Below are 18,882 nucleotides of genomic sequence, written 5' to 3' on the forward strand. Positions count from 1 at the left end.
GGGACATTTTGAAGTTCGTCGATAACAGGAGCGATGGGGCAGGTAGTTGCAGTATCTAAATTTCACATCGTACCGACGAATTAACATTATAACTCAACGACGCAGGTGTTATTTTTAAGTTTGTAGGCGAGATGCTACAGGCTGAAGTCCTCCATTGCTAACGGAACCTACTCAGGAGAAAAATTAGTACAATCAACTTCTAGGGACTTTGTTAATAACATCAGTGCGTCCCGCAAAATGCGCCTGATGAATTGGCAACACACTACAATTGTTTCAAATTTGCCCTAATATTGCCGCGTGCCGCTTTTGATAGCATATTTAACCAGTTATGGAAAGTTTCTTTATTTTTTAATTTATTCTTTACGAAACTCGGTTTCCAAAAAGGGCTACTGAAGTAATGGAAGACTAATTTTGTAGATGAATCATTTCGAAATGTTCAACAGGTGGAACTAGTAGTTCGTGTATTTTAGATTCGTTTTAGCAACTATACGCATAAACAATATTAAGTGTGAATTTTTGGTTTATGATACTAATATTGGGCATAATTGATTACAGATTTCGAAAAATAATTTTTGTAACGCTAGTTTTACCGTTAGATAATAGAATAAAAATATTACATTGGTGAATTGTTTACGCAAGTAAGGATTTGTAATTTTTCATGACAGTATGAGAAGTAGGTGAATATAAAAAAAAGGAAGTATTCAAAATGAGTATTACTCTACTTTAATTAATTCACAGGTCTTTCCGTTTCCACGATTCCACTATGACATGGATTAATCAAAAGTAATGAAGGAAAATAGAAAAATATAAGATGGCAATCATTTGCCACGTATTGTACAAAAAATTAATTTATAATCATTTACTTCATGGCAGGTTTTCATAGACATGTGTGAGTGATTAGGAAATAACATTAAACAGTTAGAAACGTGATAACCAAAAGTTATTATTATTAATATTCTGTCTGATATTACAATTATAATTGGGCGTTAGGGATTATTTAAATGATTATTCACATATTGGCGACACGTAATGTAAAGGCGACTGAAACGTAGTTTGTAAATATATATATTTACGCGTTCTTATAAACCGCCGCGCCGGACTATATCAAAATATCGATTCATCGCCAGACATGCGTTCCACGTTCAGAACGATAAGTGTACTCTTTGGGGAATGTTGTTTCTCAAGCTTTCGCTGTACCTTTCCGTCCAAATGTTTATAAAAATCCTTACAGCAGACCACAATTGACTACTTAAATCATAATTATTAATAATCATTCATAGTGAAAATTCTTTCAATGAAGTTAGTTTTTACCGGATAAACAAGTCAAGTAGAATGTGTCGAATAGTCATGTATGTTGAAAATTACACGCTTTGAATACAGCCTTAAAGCGCAGAATTTGAAATTCAAGGTGAACCTCATTTTAGTTCGAAAGTATTTCAAAGATATTCTCAAAAATTATGTGCCTTTATTAGGTGAGTATTATATCATAATTGGACACGTGTTTCTCTATTTATTTATATTAGCTGTACAGTACGAACGACACTTTGAATGTATACATATTCTTCGAAAACCCGAATTACTTTTGCACCTCGTGATCACAGTATTCTTTGCATCTTCATGATATTGTACAATCTATTAATTAACTTTACCCTGTGTAATTTTGAATTTTTAACATTTTCCAAATGACTCTAAGGGCGATAATTTATTTTTTGATTGTATTAAGTACAGTTGATAAAATAGAGACCCTATTTCATATAAAAAAATCTAGGGTGCTTTTCAATAAAAATATGAAGCATTATATTCCAATAGCACTCGAATATCCAAATAATTGCAACTGACTCATTTCTATCCGTAGATAAATATTTGAATCGAATTATATTATCGAACAGACGAATATAAATATCCAATGGATCTTGGTTTTTTTCTCAATCCCACCTTGTTAGCGAACGAACATTTCCGAATCCACTTTGAAAAAGTTCGTGAATTTATAAGTAATAGAAAAGTCATCCAAATTCAAGAGATTCGAAAAAATTTGCCATTCAATTTTTGAGAACAAAATTCATAATTATTGAATTGTAAATATATACTTGCACGTGTGACGCTATTGTATTCGCTCCTTACGACCTTTGCTAATGCACGTAGAATCAATAGTAAGTTACACGTCATTCGGATTTTTCTTTCGCCTTTCCCATTACTATTCAAATCCAGAGCATACAACTGTGAAAGCTTTGAATAAATGATGAATTGGTACATGAATAAAGCAGTTTGCAAGGTGGAACTAAGTAAAAAGTATAACAAGAAATGATTATCATACATCTAATCGAAACCCTTGAACAGGTCTTGCAATATTTTTCATAAATTTTGTGCCCATGTTTACTGTATGATATTTTTTTATATTATATTGTGCTTTATCTGTTGTTAAAGAGTCTGCGAGAAAACAATTTTACTATCGTTATACTGATTATATCTAGAACGCAAGGTTGTTATGATTTCCTACCGCGATGAATATATTCCGATATCGAATTATAAATGAATATTCACAAGTATTATTCACTCATATCACATCAAGTGCCTACAGTGGCACAATGGAAATTTAATAGGGCATATTGGTTTTCATGATTGGTGGTGACATATATATGTTTTTCTCTTGTGAACAGACTAAAGGGCGAAAGATATGACAGCTTTCGCAACAGATGTCCAAGTCCTACAAACTCTCAAAGTTCATACAAGTGATGTAAACAGTGTTGACTTTGCAGGCGATTGCATACTAGTCACAGCTTCTGGGTAAATAATTCATTCAAATTTTATTTCTACTCGAAGTAAATCTTTTGAATACATTTTCCAAGCCATCTAAATTGAACGAACGCGTTTTCCTTCAGCCAGTTACCATTTGACCTGTTCTAATTTCCTATGAACAGCTACTGCGGTTCGTAGTCAAAAGTATACTAAAGAATTCAACAGATTAAGATGCACTTCTTTCTACCGTTATGTAAAAAAAGTTAACGAATCGACTACGACCGGCATTTAGAATAAAATGTGATTTTTTTCGTCTTAACCAAACTTTCAGAAGTATAATTTGCTGTGCTTTATAATGTGGCGCATGCAGTTGATGATCCTTATAAAAAATTACTACTACTCTCCAAGTGGTACGGAATATACTGAAGTGACTTTTAGAATTAAATACCGGGTGTTTAGGCATTGTGCATTTTCTACCACTAAATGTGATTTTTCCATATTTGGCATACCAATTATGGTATTTTAACAGTGAAATTATATTCTTGGAGATGAACTCCTCTAATCTCATACTTCCATAGTGTAGTTATAATTTTTGACCGAAACAATTTGCAAGTATCTTACTATATTGCAAATATTTAACATACAGGGTGTCCCATTTTAACTTACACAACTGAATAACCCAAAAAATTACATGCTAATAAAAAAATGTTTCAAAAAAAAGTTGTTAGGTAACAACTATGACCTTGCCTTTGGCATTGACCTCGATTTTTAAGGTTATTTGAAAGTCAACGTGTGTTTTTCAAGTGAAAACCTCTATTTTAGACTTCGGGTTCCGAAAGAGCGGAAAGGGAGAGAAAATTCTACGTTCAGATAGGTACATGTTATGCGTCAATGTGAACTCTACGGGTCATTTAAAGGTCAAATTTTGACAAATGGAGCTGGAAAAGCTCCTAGCTACGTTCTCCCGTCGGCTCCGGGGGTGATTACACGTAGCATGAAAATATACGCGAGTAAGCATCGCGGTGAAGGGATCTCCTGATTAATAAATCTTTGACTCTGTACAGACTTGTGTTTTAAGTGGCCGAGTCATGCAATGCTTCATTTAATGCATTAATTTGACCTTTAGGGCCATTTCGACCTATAGAAAAAATACATATCGTTGGTCAAGGTCACCGATGTATGGCATTCCTTGACCCAAACAGCAATATTACGATTTACCAGCTTTCCTGCACCAAGCGGAAATTTAACCGTTAAATGACCCCTAGAGGTCATTTTCACCCCTAACATGGATACCTATCTGGACGTAGAGTTTCATACTCTTTCGGTATCTCAGGTCAAAAATAGAGGTTTTCATTTTTAAAACTAACAATTTGACCTTCAAATAACCTTAAAAATGAAGGTCAATGCTAAAGCGAAGGTCATAGTTGAGTCAGGCCTTCAATACCCAACAACTTTTATTTGAAACATTTTTTGATTCGTTTGTAATCTTTTGAGTTATTCAACTGTGTAAGTTAAAATGGCACACCCTGTGTGTTACTGCAATAGTTGTGTAGGAGTCTCGCACGCTTGCAATAAGATTCAAGGCATCAACGATTATTAACTATTTTATCTATTTTCTACCCCTGTACCTAATAGAGACAAACGAGTTCGAGTATGGGAATGGCAAAAGGGTTTAGGGTATGTGGAGGCCTCCTATTCGCCTTTGATGGGTCATAAATACGGAGTAACTTCCGTTAAAGTCAGTCCTCAGTCTACAATGCTGGCTTCGGCCAGCATAGATGGAACGACGCACCTCTGGAACTTGAGGGTATGTTTTTTTCTCTACCTTCACTATTCTCAGTGCGTTACGAAATAAAGAGAGTTGATAGAAGCCGTCTAAGGTTCCATGGCGATGATCTGTAGTAATATTACTAATAATTATACCGGTGCACAACAACAGTCGGGGGCCAGGATACACACGATGGTTCAAGCTGGCGGCGAAGCTGTTAGAGCCTGCAGATTCTCACCTGACTCAACTCTGCTCGTTACCGCTGGCGACAGTGGCCAAGTCTGTGTTTGGGATTTGGTGCATCGAAATTTGATTCGGTAATTTGCAAGTTTTTTTCGATCATAAGCCCCTTATTCTCATGAAAAATGACTTTAAAAAAATCCGTACGCTAACGCTCAAAATAGTCTTTTAACTGTGTGTTCATTAAGAATGTGGCCGTGACTATAAAAAAATATGGCGTCAGATCGGGTTATCAGCAGAACTTTTCGGACTCGATTTTAACTAAATTATACGAATATGAAGGGACAGGAAAACTTTGTGCGATCGGTTACACTGTTCTTGTGTGCTATTGAATTGGCAGAGAGTGAAATACAGTACATTTTTATTATAATTAAATGAAATATATTAGGAATCACTAAATATTTCTACCAAATTTGTCAATATTCGTAGAATTTGTCAGAGATTCTTATGTTATAGTAAAAAATTATCGGAAATTTGTGTTCCAAGTAAATTTATAGAAATTTTTTGAAGTTTTCCACAACAATTTACGACAGGGCTACCAGCAGATAGTATTGATATTTAACATTTCAATAGCAGGTGAATACTGCTGGTGTCCTTAATTGACGTACCCACGTTATGGATTATGTATATATATAGGTGTATTTTCGCGCTTGGAGGTCATCCATTAATTACGTCACACGCAAAGGGCGAGGGAGGGGTCCACAAATGGTGACTCGACGCGCCAGGGGGGGGGTCAAAAGCTGCAGGACGTCACATTTCATCTAAAATATTAATACAACTGAATATCACCACGGGTGAAATGACCGTTGTTATATGAGAATGTTACTTTTTGTATTTACATATATATTTATTCAAAATATTTGCGCACCGACTTGTCGGCCGTCTTTATATTCATGCACCAAAAGACCGATAACGACTACATTCGACGTTTACTGTCGCTTCTTTATGATATTTTTTTTAGTTCTGTTATTTTTTTGTCATTCAAAATAAACAAATTATATAAAACTCTGATAAATAATGTCGAGGATGCTCTGTGGTTGGACGAAGATGTTGATCGCCATCCAAGAAGGTAACGAAGTGAGTGCTATACCGGTAATGAATGATGTAAAGGAATGGTTTGAAAATCCAAGGACATAGGATGATTTTTTTTTTTAACCAACAGCGATATAAGTATATGTGTTTTTTGTTTTCTATTTATTTTGAGTAGCTATCTATTGTCTGAGGACGTACACATTGTTACTATTTTTGAAAATTTTAAAAAGTATAAAGATAATATTAGAAGGAAGTACCATTTTAGTGATGCTACAATAGGGGGAGGGGCAGTAACTATGAAATTTGTGTGACGTAATTTACGGATGACCCCTCGTCGTTGTTACGACCAACACTGATCGCCGAAACAATTCCTAGTCGTGCGTGCATATGTTATATACCCACCATACACTCGCGTACACAGTGTTGAAGCAAATGGCAAAATGGCACTCTGGCAAATGATGTATTCTAAATATAACATCTTGTTGTGGAAAAATATTGAAGAATCAAACACGTACGATACGGTTGTGATTGCAGCCAATCATGCGTTAAAAACACTAAGTCAAGTGGTGTATTCATTCTGAGGACTCAACTATTGATCCACATACCTGATGCTAACCAAGTAATATATAAGTCTGATATGATGCCCGTGGATTATTCTTATTAATGAAACATATTCGATCGCCAATTATACTACTCTACAATGTGGTGAACTTATAATCAATAATTAATTACAAATTTGTAAATTATACATTATTGTTAGGGATTTATTGAAACGTGCTGACGATGAGTATAATATGTGAGAGCTCAAGAGTCGAGCCTAAGAACAATTCGGTAAAGATTGTAAAAAAGGCTTCACAAAAATTTGGTCTCGTCTTTGTAGCTCGTTCCAGCAACATGAAGGAGCTGTTCAAAGCGTGTGTTTCTCGCCTGATTCCTGTTGGCTCGTGACGTCCTGCACATTTGGTGTTCTGAAGTTATTTTCTTCGGCCGAATTGAGCGATACTTGTACCTCGGACAATCAAGTTATATCCGCCCTTAGTTCCGTAGACGATGCGCATGATTTAGGAGTCGTTTCTTGCGATTTCTCAGCTTATCAAGAGGTGAGGGGTAAGTTAATCGTAATCCATATACGTTTGTAAAATATCTTTGCAAGTTCCAAGATGATGCCAATTCTCGGTGTTTTTAAAATGTTCTTATCGGAACGCTTAATAATTTTCATTATGTGTTTCTACCAACATCGTTCAACCATTTGCACATCAACTTTCGATTTTGCAGATAACGAACCGTTCAAAAAGTTGTATCATTTGGTAACATGTGGAAATGATCATACGGTTAAGTTATGGGAGGTGGTTGTGGTGCAAAATAAATGCGAGATGCATCCGTCGATCGCGTCGATAAATTTGTGTAGAACTATGGAAAAGCATAGCAGTGCTTTAATGTGCGTTCGGTTCAATTCGAATGGTTCTTATATAGTCAGCAGTGGGTTGGATAAGACGTCGGTTATTTGGGAAACAGTAAGTTTTTTTAATATCCTGTACAACCCGCTAATTATCAGTGCCAGAAACGCAAACTCTGTTATGTACACACTGTTTCAGAGGACTGGAAAAATACTCGCGGTTCTTGAAGGCCACAAAAGATACGTTGCTTGCTGTGCCTTTTCCAGGGATGGTAATTTGCTCGCTACGGGTAAGCCTGGTTCATTTTGTTAGTGCACTTATTTTGTTTATGTATAAACACGAATAAATCAGCACCTATCGGAAATATTGGATTTTCTATTGAGCTGACTAGAAGTAATCCTGAAAAATTTCTTTCTTATATCGCAGGATCCAACGACAAGTCCGTTATCGTTTGGCATTTAAATGGGAATTTGAGCCTTGACTCTGATCTTGTGAGACGTTGTAGCCCCAAAAAGCATTATACTTATGCCGGTGAGGTACGTAATCAAATCTTGAAACTCATCGAATCATCAGACACACTTTCATCATGAATTTCAATGACAATGTAATTGCACCAACGCTCATTTGTTTCCCCTCGGTAGAAGATTGATAACAATTTGTGATAGAAAGTGGAATAAGCTAATAGTAGCGCGATGAATTGATATGCAAATATTTCTTAATACAAGCGTCCATTTGCTGTATAATGAACCCATTCTTGCAGTGCTGAATGTGTGCAAGCAGGAAAATTAGCGATTTTTTTCTCCTCATATTTTCAAAAAAGAATAATAGACAACCAAACTAACTGTTGTGTTTGGAATTTAATATTCAATCGCATTGTGTATTATCGGTTGATTGTTTTGTGCTAATTTAGCAAATATTAAGGCACGGAGAACATTGTGCAATCTGTTGGACTGCAATTTTGTTACAAATTAATTAAAAGTAAAATATGCGGTAAAAATCACTTTAATAATTAAATACGGACGAATGTCACGCCAATTAGTGCAGTATATTTACTGCCATCAGAGGGCGTCTTCTAAGTTCGACAATTTGAATACAGGACTAAGCTAATTACTAAATTAGTATAATTGTAAATGAAAGTGCAATTACAGATCGTTTTGGGAGAGCACGAAGTCGTAAAACAAGCCGAGTGCACTGACAACAAAGTTAGCCTGATACAAAAAATTGATGATCATGGCGGGGCAGTTAATACCGTTGCCTTTCATGGAAACACCCTGATGGCGTCTGGGTCAGGGTAAGTGAAACAGATAACTGAGGAAAATATGTACTGCACATACATTTTACAACATAATTCTTCAGTGTCGCAAGTTTGTATTACGGAAGTAAAAAAGAAGTGCTAATGTGTTATGGACCATTCATGATAGTGTAGTCTTCGCTCCTAATAATTGGTATCCATGTTCAGGGACAAATCTGTTCGTATCTGGGAAGCTGTCGAAATTGATGACGAAACTTACAGCGGCGAGGTGAAGTTTGAGGAGAAAAGCTTCGGCCCGTTAGAAGGTCACAAGTACAGCGTAAATCACGTGGAGTTTAGCCCATGTGGCACTATGCTCGCTTCCTGCTCCTTGGACGGTACAACAATCGTGTGGGATGCAGAGGTACCAACGTTAATTTTTTATTAGTATTAGATAAACGGCTGTGTATCCCTTACGCTGCAGTTTCTTTTGGAGAACAAACATGGAGATATACAGTTCTCTTTTCAAATGATAGCTAGATTGTGGGGATCTATAATTTGGATGTAGCTAGGGATAAAGTCGGCAACATCTATGAATTTCGAGTGTCGGCGTTAAGTAGCAAAGCTACACAGGGAAAGCGAGGCTGATATAACGAGGTATAATATTGTATAACGCATATTATTCGTAATTAGGTCGCAAACGTACGTATGGTATCAATTTTCGAAAGTGTTCTTCTGACACCAAAACTTTCCAGTGTGTTGTTCTCCACGCTCTCCGCACATTAGTAGCGAGCCCTGTCTACAGCGATACGGGGGGAGGTTAATGGCATATAAATAGAGTATAAACTGCGCATGCGGGCCGAAAATCGCTCGGTCCGTAAAATAAGATAGAAACGCACATGGTCGATATCGTTTTCTTTTTAACCAGAAACGTAACTGTTATATTAAGCGACCATTTGAAATTTTCTTCTCGAAAGTGGATAGAAAAAAGACATTGAGTGTTGAAGAGAGTTTTTCTTATTATATTTATCTTATCGAACACCAGTTCCTTTCTTCTGTTCGTTACATCAATTAATTGTTATTGTTAATGTGTTTGAATACGATAATTAAACCTCACGTTGTGACATTCCATTTGCTTATGAAACGATCTTCGAGATTTTTCGTCTTCTCGCAGTTATAAACTCTGGCAACATGTATTGCATTGGTTTCTAAATAATTGTCTTCGTATTCACTTCAATCAGTGGTCGTATACGACTACAATCTACATTATACGGACAGTCGGGGGTTCACTCAACGGTGATACATTACTGAGCCATTGACAAACGACCAATCAAATGTTTAGCAAGAGACAGGCATTGCCTACGAGTGTTTCCTTCTCTCTCACTGTTAGCGTTACCTTAAGAAGTACAGGGAGTGCCTAGTCTATGCTCTACGTCTATGGTTAGTGGTATGGTAATCAGCTGACCGTTTTAGTCGAATTCTACGAATATCAAAGTATGGAAAATATCGTGCAAGCTGTTAGACTTTCATTTCGTGAAATTGAGTCCATTTAAAATAAAATATGCGGTTAAAAACAAGTTTTATTTTAAAATATGACTGCCATGACAGTTGATGCCGTATATTTACTGCCGCTAGATGGCGGCCTCTCAGTTTAAGGATTTTAATATACTAAAGTAAGAAATCATGTTGATTTTGTACAGACGGGGGGTAGAGCAAAGGCGAATTTTGTAAATTCTGGACCGGGGATTCGCGTTTGCCGATGGTCTCCAAATGGCAAAATGATTGCTACAGCAGGAGATGACGAAAAAACGACATTATGGAATGTGGATACCATGGAAGAAATGCAGTAATTATCACATCTGAATTGATTTTATGTTTCTAACCGCTATTCAACGTACTGAACAGTAAATTCTGTTGACCGTACGTAACCAACATTTATATATAACAATCCTGATGTCCTCAGGATTTTTGAAGGGCACTCAGACGCGATCACCGCCATTGCCTTTACCCCAGACTCAAACTACTTGGTGACTGCATGTAGTGAAGGAACATGGAGGCTATTTGACGATATAAATACGCACACGAAATGTCCGTTAATTTTTTGCGAACAGGGACATGATCTAGGGGTACAAGATTCTGACTTTAGTCCTGTTTTAGAACCTGTAGCATCTGCAGGTAAATTCTCATTCGTTTCTGCGCATGATAAAAGAATTGGAATCCCTAATGCGAGCGTTATTCGGAGATAAGGCGCCACGATGGACAATCAGCTGATCATTTCAGAGGAATTTTACTTGTTCCAAGGCACAGAATAGATCGTGCAAGCCTTTACATTATTATTTTGAGACATTAAGTCAACGTAGAGTAAAATATGTGAAAAAACCCGCCTTTATAATTAAAGACGAATTAGTTCGAGGAATATTTTTTTCGATACCAGATAACGCCTTTTCGGATTTGAGGATTCGGAATAGATGACTGCATGAAAATGTTATATTCACTTTCATAAGTGCTTTTTCGACACAGTATGCGTAAAATAATTCAACTCTACGCACTGCATCGAAAGGTGCCATTTCATGCAATATTAACAGTGCTTAACATCGGATTATTTTACGCACACTACCACAGAAAATCGTATTTTACCTACTTGTTGCATAATTTATTATTATCATGCAATTATAAGGGTATTTTGAAAATTAATTGGAAAGAGATCGCGTACATACTGAGATAGTCTCTTCGTTCTTGAATCAGTGTCGAAATCAAGAGTGAATGTAGTATATGCAAATTATGCATACCGCGTTAGCCAATTAGGATTCGGTAGATTAATTGGTATTAAATAAGCAACTCTTGAATTCGACACTAGAAAAGATTGACCCTAAATGCAGCTGTTTATAGTGAGTGATCAAGTTTGTCAGATTGAGACGCTAATTGATTGACAACTTTTCACAAAGTGCCGCTGACGGATCCAAGCGGCGTCAATCGTCATTCCTACTTGTTGGCAACTTGTGGTAATGATTCTTTGGTTAAGTTATGGCATATTACGATATACCTCGATGCTGTACCTGTATCCCGCGAAGAAGAGTTATATACTTCCATAAGTACAAGCAACGCTACGGGACAAACATACAAGCTGTGGAAGTCGATGGGGGGACATGGTGGTAACGTTATGAGCGTGAGATTTTCACCTATCAATGGGGAAATTCTAGGCAGCGTTGCTACCGACCGAACCGCCCGATTGTGGAGTGTGGTGAGTGATTTTTGAGCCACACCGTAGAATGATTTCAAGTAAACTACGTGATAGAGATCTAGTGAGAACTCAAATGTTAATTTCGGAATGATTGTAATAACTTACGCTCTTGGAAGAGCGGTAAGTTTAAAAAGGACTAGACGATACTATGAATAATTGTCGCGTTTCTTTAGTATTCAGGAGTCTGTCTGCACGTACTAGAAAATCACGACAGCCTTGTGACCACATGTGCCTTTGCTCAAGATTCGTCGCTGTTTGTTACAGGTAAGTTCTAAAACAATGCAATGTTGTGTAGCGTGTACAAAAATCGGGCTTGTTTGTGGAGCATCCAAATATCAGCATCCAAAATGGGGTATCGCATGATCCATAAGTAGCAGGCAAAAGAGCGTTACTGCAAATTTTGACACCGTCAGGACTATTCATATCGCACATTTGAAATATGGAACACAGCTAAAGTAGAAAATTTTGTGGAAGTGGTTACACTTTTCTTCTATTACGTTGAGTTCCTATAGTGAAATATACATTGAAAAATTGCTTATACGATTTAATTCTCGGATGGCGGTCATCGTATTCTATTTTTCATCGTCAAAAGGCATTTTCCGATATTTTGGATTATGGTATCCGCACAAAATTTTGATGTTATGTTTGCAGGAGCCTTAGATAAGACTGTACTAGTATGGAAATTACCTCAACAATTGGTGTCGCAAAGTATTCTCGCAGATAGACTTAGGCAAGCGAAGAAAAGAGTAAGTATTTCATTTCGTGAGTGTTTTATGAATTGTAAATACATTCATGCATTTTCATTCCGAAAAGATAGTAAAATGTAGTGGTGGTAATTTTAGGTGGCTGACTGGAAATTCGAAGAAGTAGCAAGATGGTTCAGGGAAATCGAATTGCCCCAGTTGGCCGAAAAAATTCAAGGCACGTCTCTGAGTGGACGTCACCTATTAACGATGCCTGAACAGACTTTGGTTGATGGCTTACAAATTCAGGATGATGAGGTATTCATTCCATCCCTCATTGTTTGCTCATTTTAATAAGTTATGACTTTTATTCTGCCCCCTCCCCCCCAACCTCCTCTAATTATAAATTTTAAACGTTCGTATGACTTATGTTTGACATTTTTTCAGACTATGGAAATCTTTGGCAAACAATTATACTGGTTGAGACGGGAGGACAGCTATACGTGGAACATTCCCGAGGAAATTGAGATACCGCACGAGTTCTTATGCCCAATTACACACGAAGTTATGCGAGAACCGGTACAATGTTCAGGTCTGCTATTGTCCATATTACAGCACAGCTTCAGTTCTGAAGTACGTGTGACAGTGTGACGTATAATTTTTCATTTGCATAATTTTCAGATGGTTTCACTTACGAGCGAGCTGCAATCAACGAGTGGTTGTTAAGTGGGAAATATTCAAGCCCCATGACAAATGCGCCGCTACGCGATACAAAGTTTGTTACAAATGTTTTCTTGAGGAATAAAATATGCTCTGTTTTGTTCGGTGACCACAAAGAAGAGTGACATAGAGCTTGAAGCAGAAGAGTGATCATTTATAATTGTTTGTGTTCGATAATTTAGCTCTCCGGTTATGCAACTTGATACATGCGAGAATTGCTTGAGAAATCACGGATAGAGTGGTCTACCGTATACTGTCAACTTATGATATAAGAAGCACTGTGCACGCAATTTTATGAACAGATGGAAACAGTAAAGATGTGCTGAGAGTGGACCCATTAGATTAAAGGCGCTTTGTATAATTGGCTCCGTAAAGACGACCATAATCAGCCTGTTAGATTGAAAGAATAAATGAGGCGAGAAAAAATCTCAATTTCCTCGATTTTTTCCCAATTCTCTTACAAGTGGGGATTGATAAACAGGTAAACAAGAAAACGTTTATAATCTACCACCTTTATTTCGATGATCACATTTCACTATATTACTTGCCTCACGAATCTATACGAAAACTGGAAAAACATACCATGCCCGATATCATCCGCATTTGGATAATTCTACACTGTTGTTGAGATTTTAGAGAAATGAGGATAATTTAATTCTATTCTAGTGCAGAATATATTTCGTACGAGTTTAGTATGGTAATGTAAAATAATTACTATACCTCTATATCTGTATACACATTTCGATCTTGTTTTGCACTATATTCACTTACACCGAGTGATCGTTTTTTCAACGTGTGTTTTCAAACCACGAAATATTAAAGTCTGTATCTCTGTGATAAAACATCGATTAAATCGAGATGTTCTTTATATGTTAACTGCAGTTGTATTGACCTAAAGAATTTTTCAATAAAATTATAGACGGTATTTATACGTTTAGTCAATCAATTATATTGTTAATAAAAATAAAATTGCAGAAATGTGTTCCTAGCGATGTTTAATTAATCTGTTCCCCATGTTCTAGCGTAGCATTTCATCACTCATAATATAGCAGAACGGACTAGACCACACCAAAGCATTTTTTGAGTTGGCGCGACAAGTGTAAGTTTTTCTCGTGACGAAGATATTCTTATTTTTCTACGTCTGCCTGGACAATTCTACACCGATTGTTAGTGAAATCTTCAATTCTAGAAACTTTCCTTCGAACTGGTTCTGCAATGGATTCCCCAAATTCCTCATATACAAGACTGCATCCTGAAATTTATAATTCTATTTTAGTGCGTTCGGTATTTACATATGATTCCTTGATTACTTCGAAACACGACGCTTTTTCTGTCTCCGCGGGGTGCGTTTTCAGGCGTTCTTCTGTTCTCGCGGTGCGTTTCGACTTAATAAAGGAATCAGATGTAAATACCGAACTCAGCTTATATATAGATAACAGCTATATGTATAACTAGCAGTCCGTCTCTTCTTGTGGCAAAACTATTAAACAGAGCCATATACATATATGCTCTCGCGGACTTTTTTGTAGAGCTGATCGAGGTCTTTAAACTGTATCTATAGTCAGAGTTCGCATAAGTGTGTGATCTTCCGTTCCCACTTGGATTAGAAGTATTGTTACATCTATAAACCTATTGATCTAGTTCTAAGAAAATATAGCCTAAATCCTGGCCAAATGTTGTAGCTATCCACAAAAAAAAAGAATCGAAATCGGTTCGATAGTTCTGGAGTTATAAGTGAACATATAGGCAGACAACGGAGACGTTGAGTTTTATGCTAGAGATAACATACATATGGTGAGCCAGAACGGCCAGAACTATTGCTCCATAAGTTATCAATGCGCTCCTCTTGAAAATTTCAACATTAGCCAATCCGGTAGCATCTGATAGCTCAGGACAGCTGCTGAGCGCATGGCGCCATGACGGTCAAATTACGATCCGCCAGTCCTGTTCGCGTTTTGTTCTGAGCCATTAATATAAGAATTTAAAGACAGTTTCTTCTAGGTATATTCATGAGAAATTTGTTGCGACTATTCATCTCCCATATTAAATAGACAAGAGAAGTCAAATGCACTGTGACGTCTTATAATTTGAAATGTCACTACTCTTATAATTATAATATACCAGAGGTTCTCTGGAATGGACCTCCTCGTAACGCGCGTGATACATCTTGCTTAATTCTGATTGGCTACAACCCGTGCTCGCATCCTGAAGCAAACCTTCCTTGATATGACGGATAAGAACAAATTCCGTAGAATGGGTTGGTTGACAAGTGACCACTGAAATATAATAATACTGGAACGCACACTGCATAGCTTGGTATTTGGCTGGCTTTCCGGAGAGAGAGATAGTTTGGAGTTGAAGTGCTGTTTCTCGTGCACTGGTACAATCTTCCAAAAAGTGTGTATACCGGAGATCAGTGCCCCTTTCAACTCATCTCTGGTGACACTACGTCATTGCTTAGAAAGTCTCACACATGCGCAGTAGCTAGTAGAAGGAGACAGCACTTCACCTCCGAGCTATCTGTCTTTCCAATACCCCCACTTTAACAGTGAGCGTTTCAGTCAGCTTTGACTGAAGATACCTATATGATCTACCTATCATGCCAGTAACATTTTTAGGAAGTTGGCTACGCGTATCAACTAGACGAATTGCAATCTTCACTTTTTCGGCATCGATGCTTCCTCCATATGCTCCATGTTTATATCTTTGAATGCGTTCCGAAATTAGCTAGCAGCGCTAAAATCTCTTTAGGACAGAAGCAGACCCTATTCACGAACTCGGGAGCGCAAGAGATAAAATATTGTCGACAGCACTGGGAGCTAATATCGGAACACACCCTTTATACGCTCTAAGGTTGCAATTGATGAGGGTCCTTTCAAGAGAACCTCTCGGTATATGATGAAATATATACGATGGGCCCGTGCGATTATTTTAGCTTTTGAATATAACAGAAATTATCAGGGTGCTACCTTGAATTACGAATGCGGTCGGTCAAAAACTATTTTAACATAGTTTAAGGCTGCTGAGAGCGAGGTAATGAAACAAATGGAATCAAGAACTGTTAACCCAAGGAGTGAAATTCGCATTGGTGCCTTAGCCTACGATGTTTCGATTGGTTAAATGCTCTGCAAATCAAAATTCAACCGTGCGGTGGAAACGAATGCCTTTCGCCAAGGAATGCTTAGCGTTACTTGTAGCGGCTTGAAGCATTCTGAACGATAAAAACAGTTGCGCCGATATTTTCATCGAGTATTTGTAGCAATTTGATACAAAAATTGTACAATATTTAGAGAAATTTGAACTTTGGATTAGTCACTTCCGGTGATAAAGAATATCGTGTGGCATTCTGCCTACGTCACGAACGTTTCGTTGTGACTGCAAGAAGCGAGCGGTTGGCGGTTAGTCAGCACGACGACACGCATCTGGTAGTAAGCGTGTATTCCGCGTCAGGAACTTGTACTTTGCACAATGGTAAGGAACGCTTTGACATATTGACGTAAAAAAAATAATTCACCAACTCGTTTGAAATAGACAAGAAATATGTATATAAATTGTGCCCTTGTTCCAGGCTTCGTATTCAGAGGATCAGCTGGCCGGTGAGTGACTGAAGCTCTCTGTATCATACTAAGGAGGGCAGATATTTTTTTCTCTTTTTTCTTTACGTTAATTCAGGTCAAGAATACCTTCGCCTTTTTAGACACGCCCCGCTTCTATTTATCGAGGATTACCTTTTATGGCTCGACTTTTGAAAGTGAACGTTCCTCTGTTATACTGACGCTTCTCCCATATTCTTCCTTACATCGACAATTTATTCTCATTCCTGGCTCGAGAGTTCAGTTTTCGCGATTATCTCATGAAGCTGACAACGTAAACAGCCGCGCCTAAATTCTTCGCCTTGTATTATTCCCTAATTTCATGTTTCTATTCAATTTTTAATAATCGTTGTGTTTGCGCGAATTTGAACGCAGATTTTAAATTTTAACGTCCATGACCTACTATTTTCTCAAAGAGTGATTTAAATTTACGAAAAATATCTGGAAAATTCATCAATTTTGCTGTTTTTTGTTTTTATTGATTTCTTTTTGTTCTCTTAATCTTTCACAATATACATAAACATACAAAGATGTATGGATACAGTTATCAAGAACTTTCCAACAGGATGATGTCATCTGTTGAGGGTAAATCATATAACTTAATAATTTTACCTTACTTGTAAAGCTCAGTGACGTCATTAGTATTGATAAAATTCCAATCTTTACTTGTCTCCTGAGGATGGACATAATGACGCACTTATTAGATTTAGGTTCAATTTTTGTTGATTTTGTAAAATCTAATCACAAATTTCTTTGCTCTAGATGTAAAAGTATTTATTTTTGCAATTATAAGATAGAATTATCGGATTTGCAGGAAAAAATTCGCAACATTGTTTTTTTTTCATCTCATCTGGTTTGTTTATTGTCATTTATTAATAATATTTTAGAATTCCAAGAGGCGTTCCAGCTTTTTGATAGCCGCGGAGATGGAAAAATCCACATTGCTCAAATTGGCGACGCCCTGAGAGCCTTGGGGCAAAATCCAACGGAATCAGACGTCAAAAAGTTCACTCACCAGCACAAGCCTGATGAGAGAATTAGCTTCGAGGTATTCTTGCCCATTTATCAAGCCATTAGTAAGTCTCGCACCTCCGATACTGCTGATGACTTCATTGAGGGATTGAGACACTTCGACAAAGATGGAAATGGTTACATTTCATCCGCCGAACTCAGGCATCTGTTAACCACACTTGGTATGTAAACTATTGCCCAACTGATGTATGTTGAGACCTACATGGCAAAATTCTTTTTTTTTCACAAATTCCTCTTAAATATTTTTTATAAATTTCTCTGAACTATGTTAATTCATAGATATTTCTGACAGATTCTGAAAATAATTTTGGACAGCAGTGATTGTTCGTACCAAAAATAAAATATGATTTATTAGATCGTTTCATTATTTTCAACGTCAACAAAATTGTTCAAACAATATTTTTACTAAAAAGTGTGTTATATCTCCGTACTCATTTTTTGTCTATTCGTATATTTGAGGAGCATGATAATTACTAATGGTTCATAATTATTTAGGAGAGAAACTCAGTGATGAAGAAGTTGAGACCCTGTTAGCTGGCCATGAGGATTCACAAGGGAATATTAATTATGAAGACTTCGTTCGTCAAATCATGTGCGGCTGAATGCACTATATTCTTATGCAGTAATTGCTTACTCATTTTTTATTAGTTTCGTATTGTTTTCAAAAGTATTTAAAAAGAAATAAATATCTTTGATTTTTATTTATATGTCACATTCGAAGCAGATGCAAATGTTGCAACAACGATTTATGGATACCATTCATCGGTTGCTATTGTATCACAAGTAAAATAAACTTTTTTATATTATACAAAAAACAAAACAAAAAAGAAAAAAAAACTAATAAGAGAGATAATCAACTCAATTATTTGAATAGAAATCTAGCTAATAAAGTGTGGTGCCTTGACCGAATATCCTTTATGTCGAACCAATCTTCCGTGCTATAATTCAATTGATTAAATCTGAATCGTACACATTCTTAGTGGCTGAGAAATAGCCATCAATAAGAATATTTCTGAGGTACAGCGATGCTCCTCATTTGCGATGTATAATCGTAATATTTAAATCTATCTGGATGGAATAAAAACGTAACTCAAGATGATTGTAAAACATCTTGTTTCTGCATTCAAATATCTAGCTGTTACATTATTTATAATAAACGAATAGTACGCATTTGCAAATTCTCATTTTTACCAATTCATATCGTAAATG

General features: G+C 36.7%; 2 protein-coding genes across 6 annotated transcripts; both read left to right on the forward strand.

The window, feature by feature from the left end:
- Window positions 1-1,138: 1,138 nt before the first annotated feature.
- Window positions 1,139-13,977, forward strand: LOC107225740 (WD repeat, SAM and U-box domain-containing protein 1). Of its 3 annotated transcripts, XM_046732296.1 has the most exons (19): window positions 1,139-1,472; window positions 2,658-2,784; window positions 4,372-4,543; window positions 4,676-4,821; window positions 6,657-6,883; window positions 7,052-7,290; window positions 7,372-7,462; window positions 7,600-7,709; window positions 8,322-8,464; window positions 8,633-8,828; window positions 10,105-10,250; window positions 10,368-10,579; window positions 11,350-11,645; window positions 11,819-11,909; window positions 12,297-12,391; window positions 12,488-12,646; window positions 12,776-12,920; window positions 13,010-13,103; window positions 13,231-13,977. In XM_046732296.1, exons 2-19 carry the CDS (start codon window positions 2,675-2,677, stop codon window positions 13,283-13,285), a joined length of 2,727 nt encoding a protein of 908 aa, XP_046588252.1. In that variant the 5' UTR covers window positions 1,139-1,472; window positions 2,658-2,674; the 3' UTR covers window positions 13,286-13,977. The 3 variants fall into 3 exon arrangements, with proteins under 3 accessions (XP_046588252.1, XP_015521786.1, XP_046588251.1); XM_015666300.2 differs by having other exon boundaries at window positions 1,140-1,472; window positions 13,010-13,977; XM_046732295.1 differs by having other exon boundaries at window positions 1,140-1,408; window positions 13,010-13,977.
- Window positions 13,978-14,632: 655 nt separating this feature from the next.
- On the forward strand, window positions 14,633-18,801 carry LOC107225729 (myosin-2 essential light chain). Of its 3 annotated transcripts, none has more exons than XM_046733233.1 (4): window positions 14,633-14,638; window positions 17,207-17,226; window positions 17,529-17,834; window positions 18,169-18,801. In XM_046733233.1, the coding sequence occupies exons 2-4, from the start codon at window positions 17,208-17,210 to the stop codon at window positions 18,273-18,275; spliced, it is 432 nt and encodes a 143-aa protein (XP_046589189.1). In that variant the 5' UTR covers window positions 14,633-14,638; window position 17,207; the 3' UTR covers window positions 18,276-18,801. The 3 variants fall into 3 exon arrangements, with proteins under 3 accessions (XP_046589189.1, XP_015521773.1, XP_015521772.1); XM_015666287.2 differs by lacking the exons at window positions 14,633-14,638; window positions 17,207-17,226 and adding exons at window positions 16,266-16,519; window positions 16,617-16,644 and having other exon boundaries at window positions 18,169-18,582; XM_015666286.2 differs by lacking the exon at window positions 14,633-14,638 and having other exon boundaries at window positions 17,172-17,226.
- Window positions 18,802-18,882: the final 81 nt, after the last annotated feature.

Source organism: Neodiprion lecontei, chromosome 2, assembly GCF_021901455.1.
Source record: "Neodiprion lecontei isolate iyNeoLeco1 chromosome 2, iyNeoLeco1.1, whole genome shotgun sequence".
In the NCBI taxonomy this organism is placed as follows: domain Eukaryota; kingdom Metazoa; phylum Arthropoda; class Insecta; order Hymenoptera; family Diprionidae; genus Neodiprion; species Neodiprion lecontei.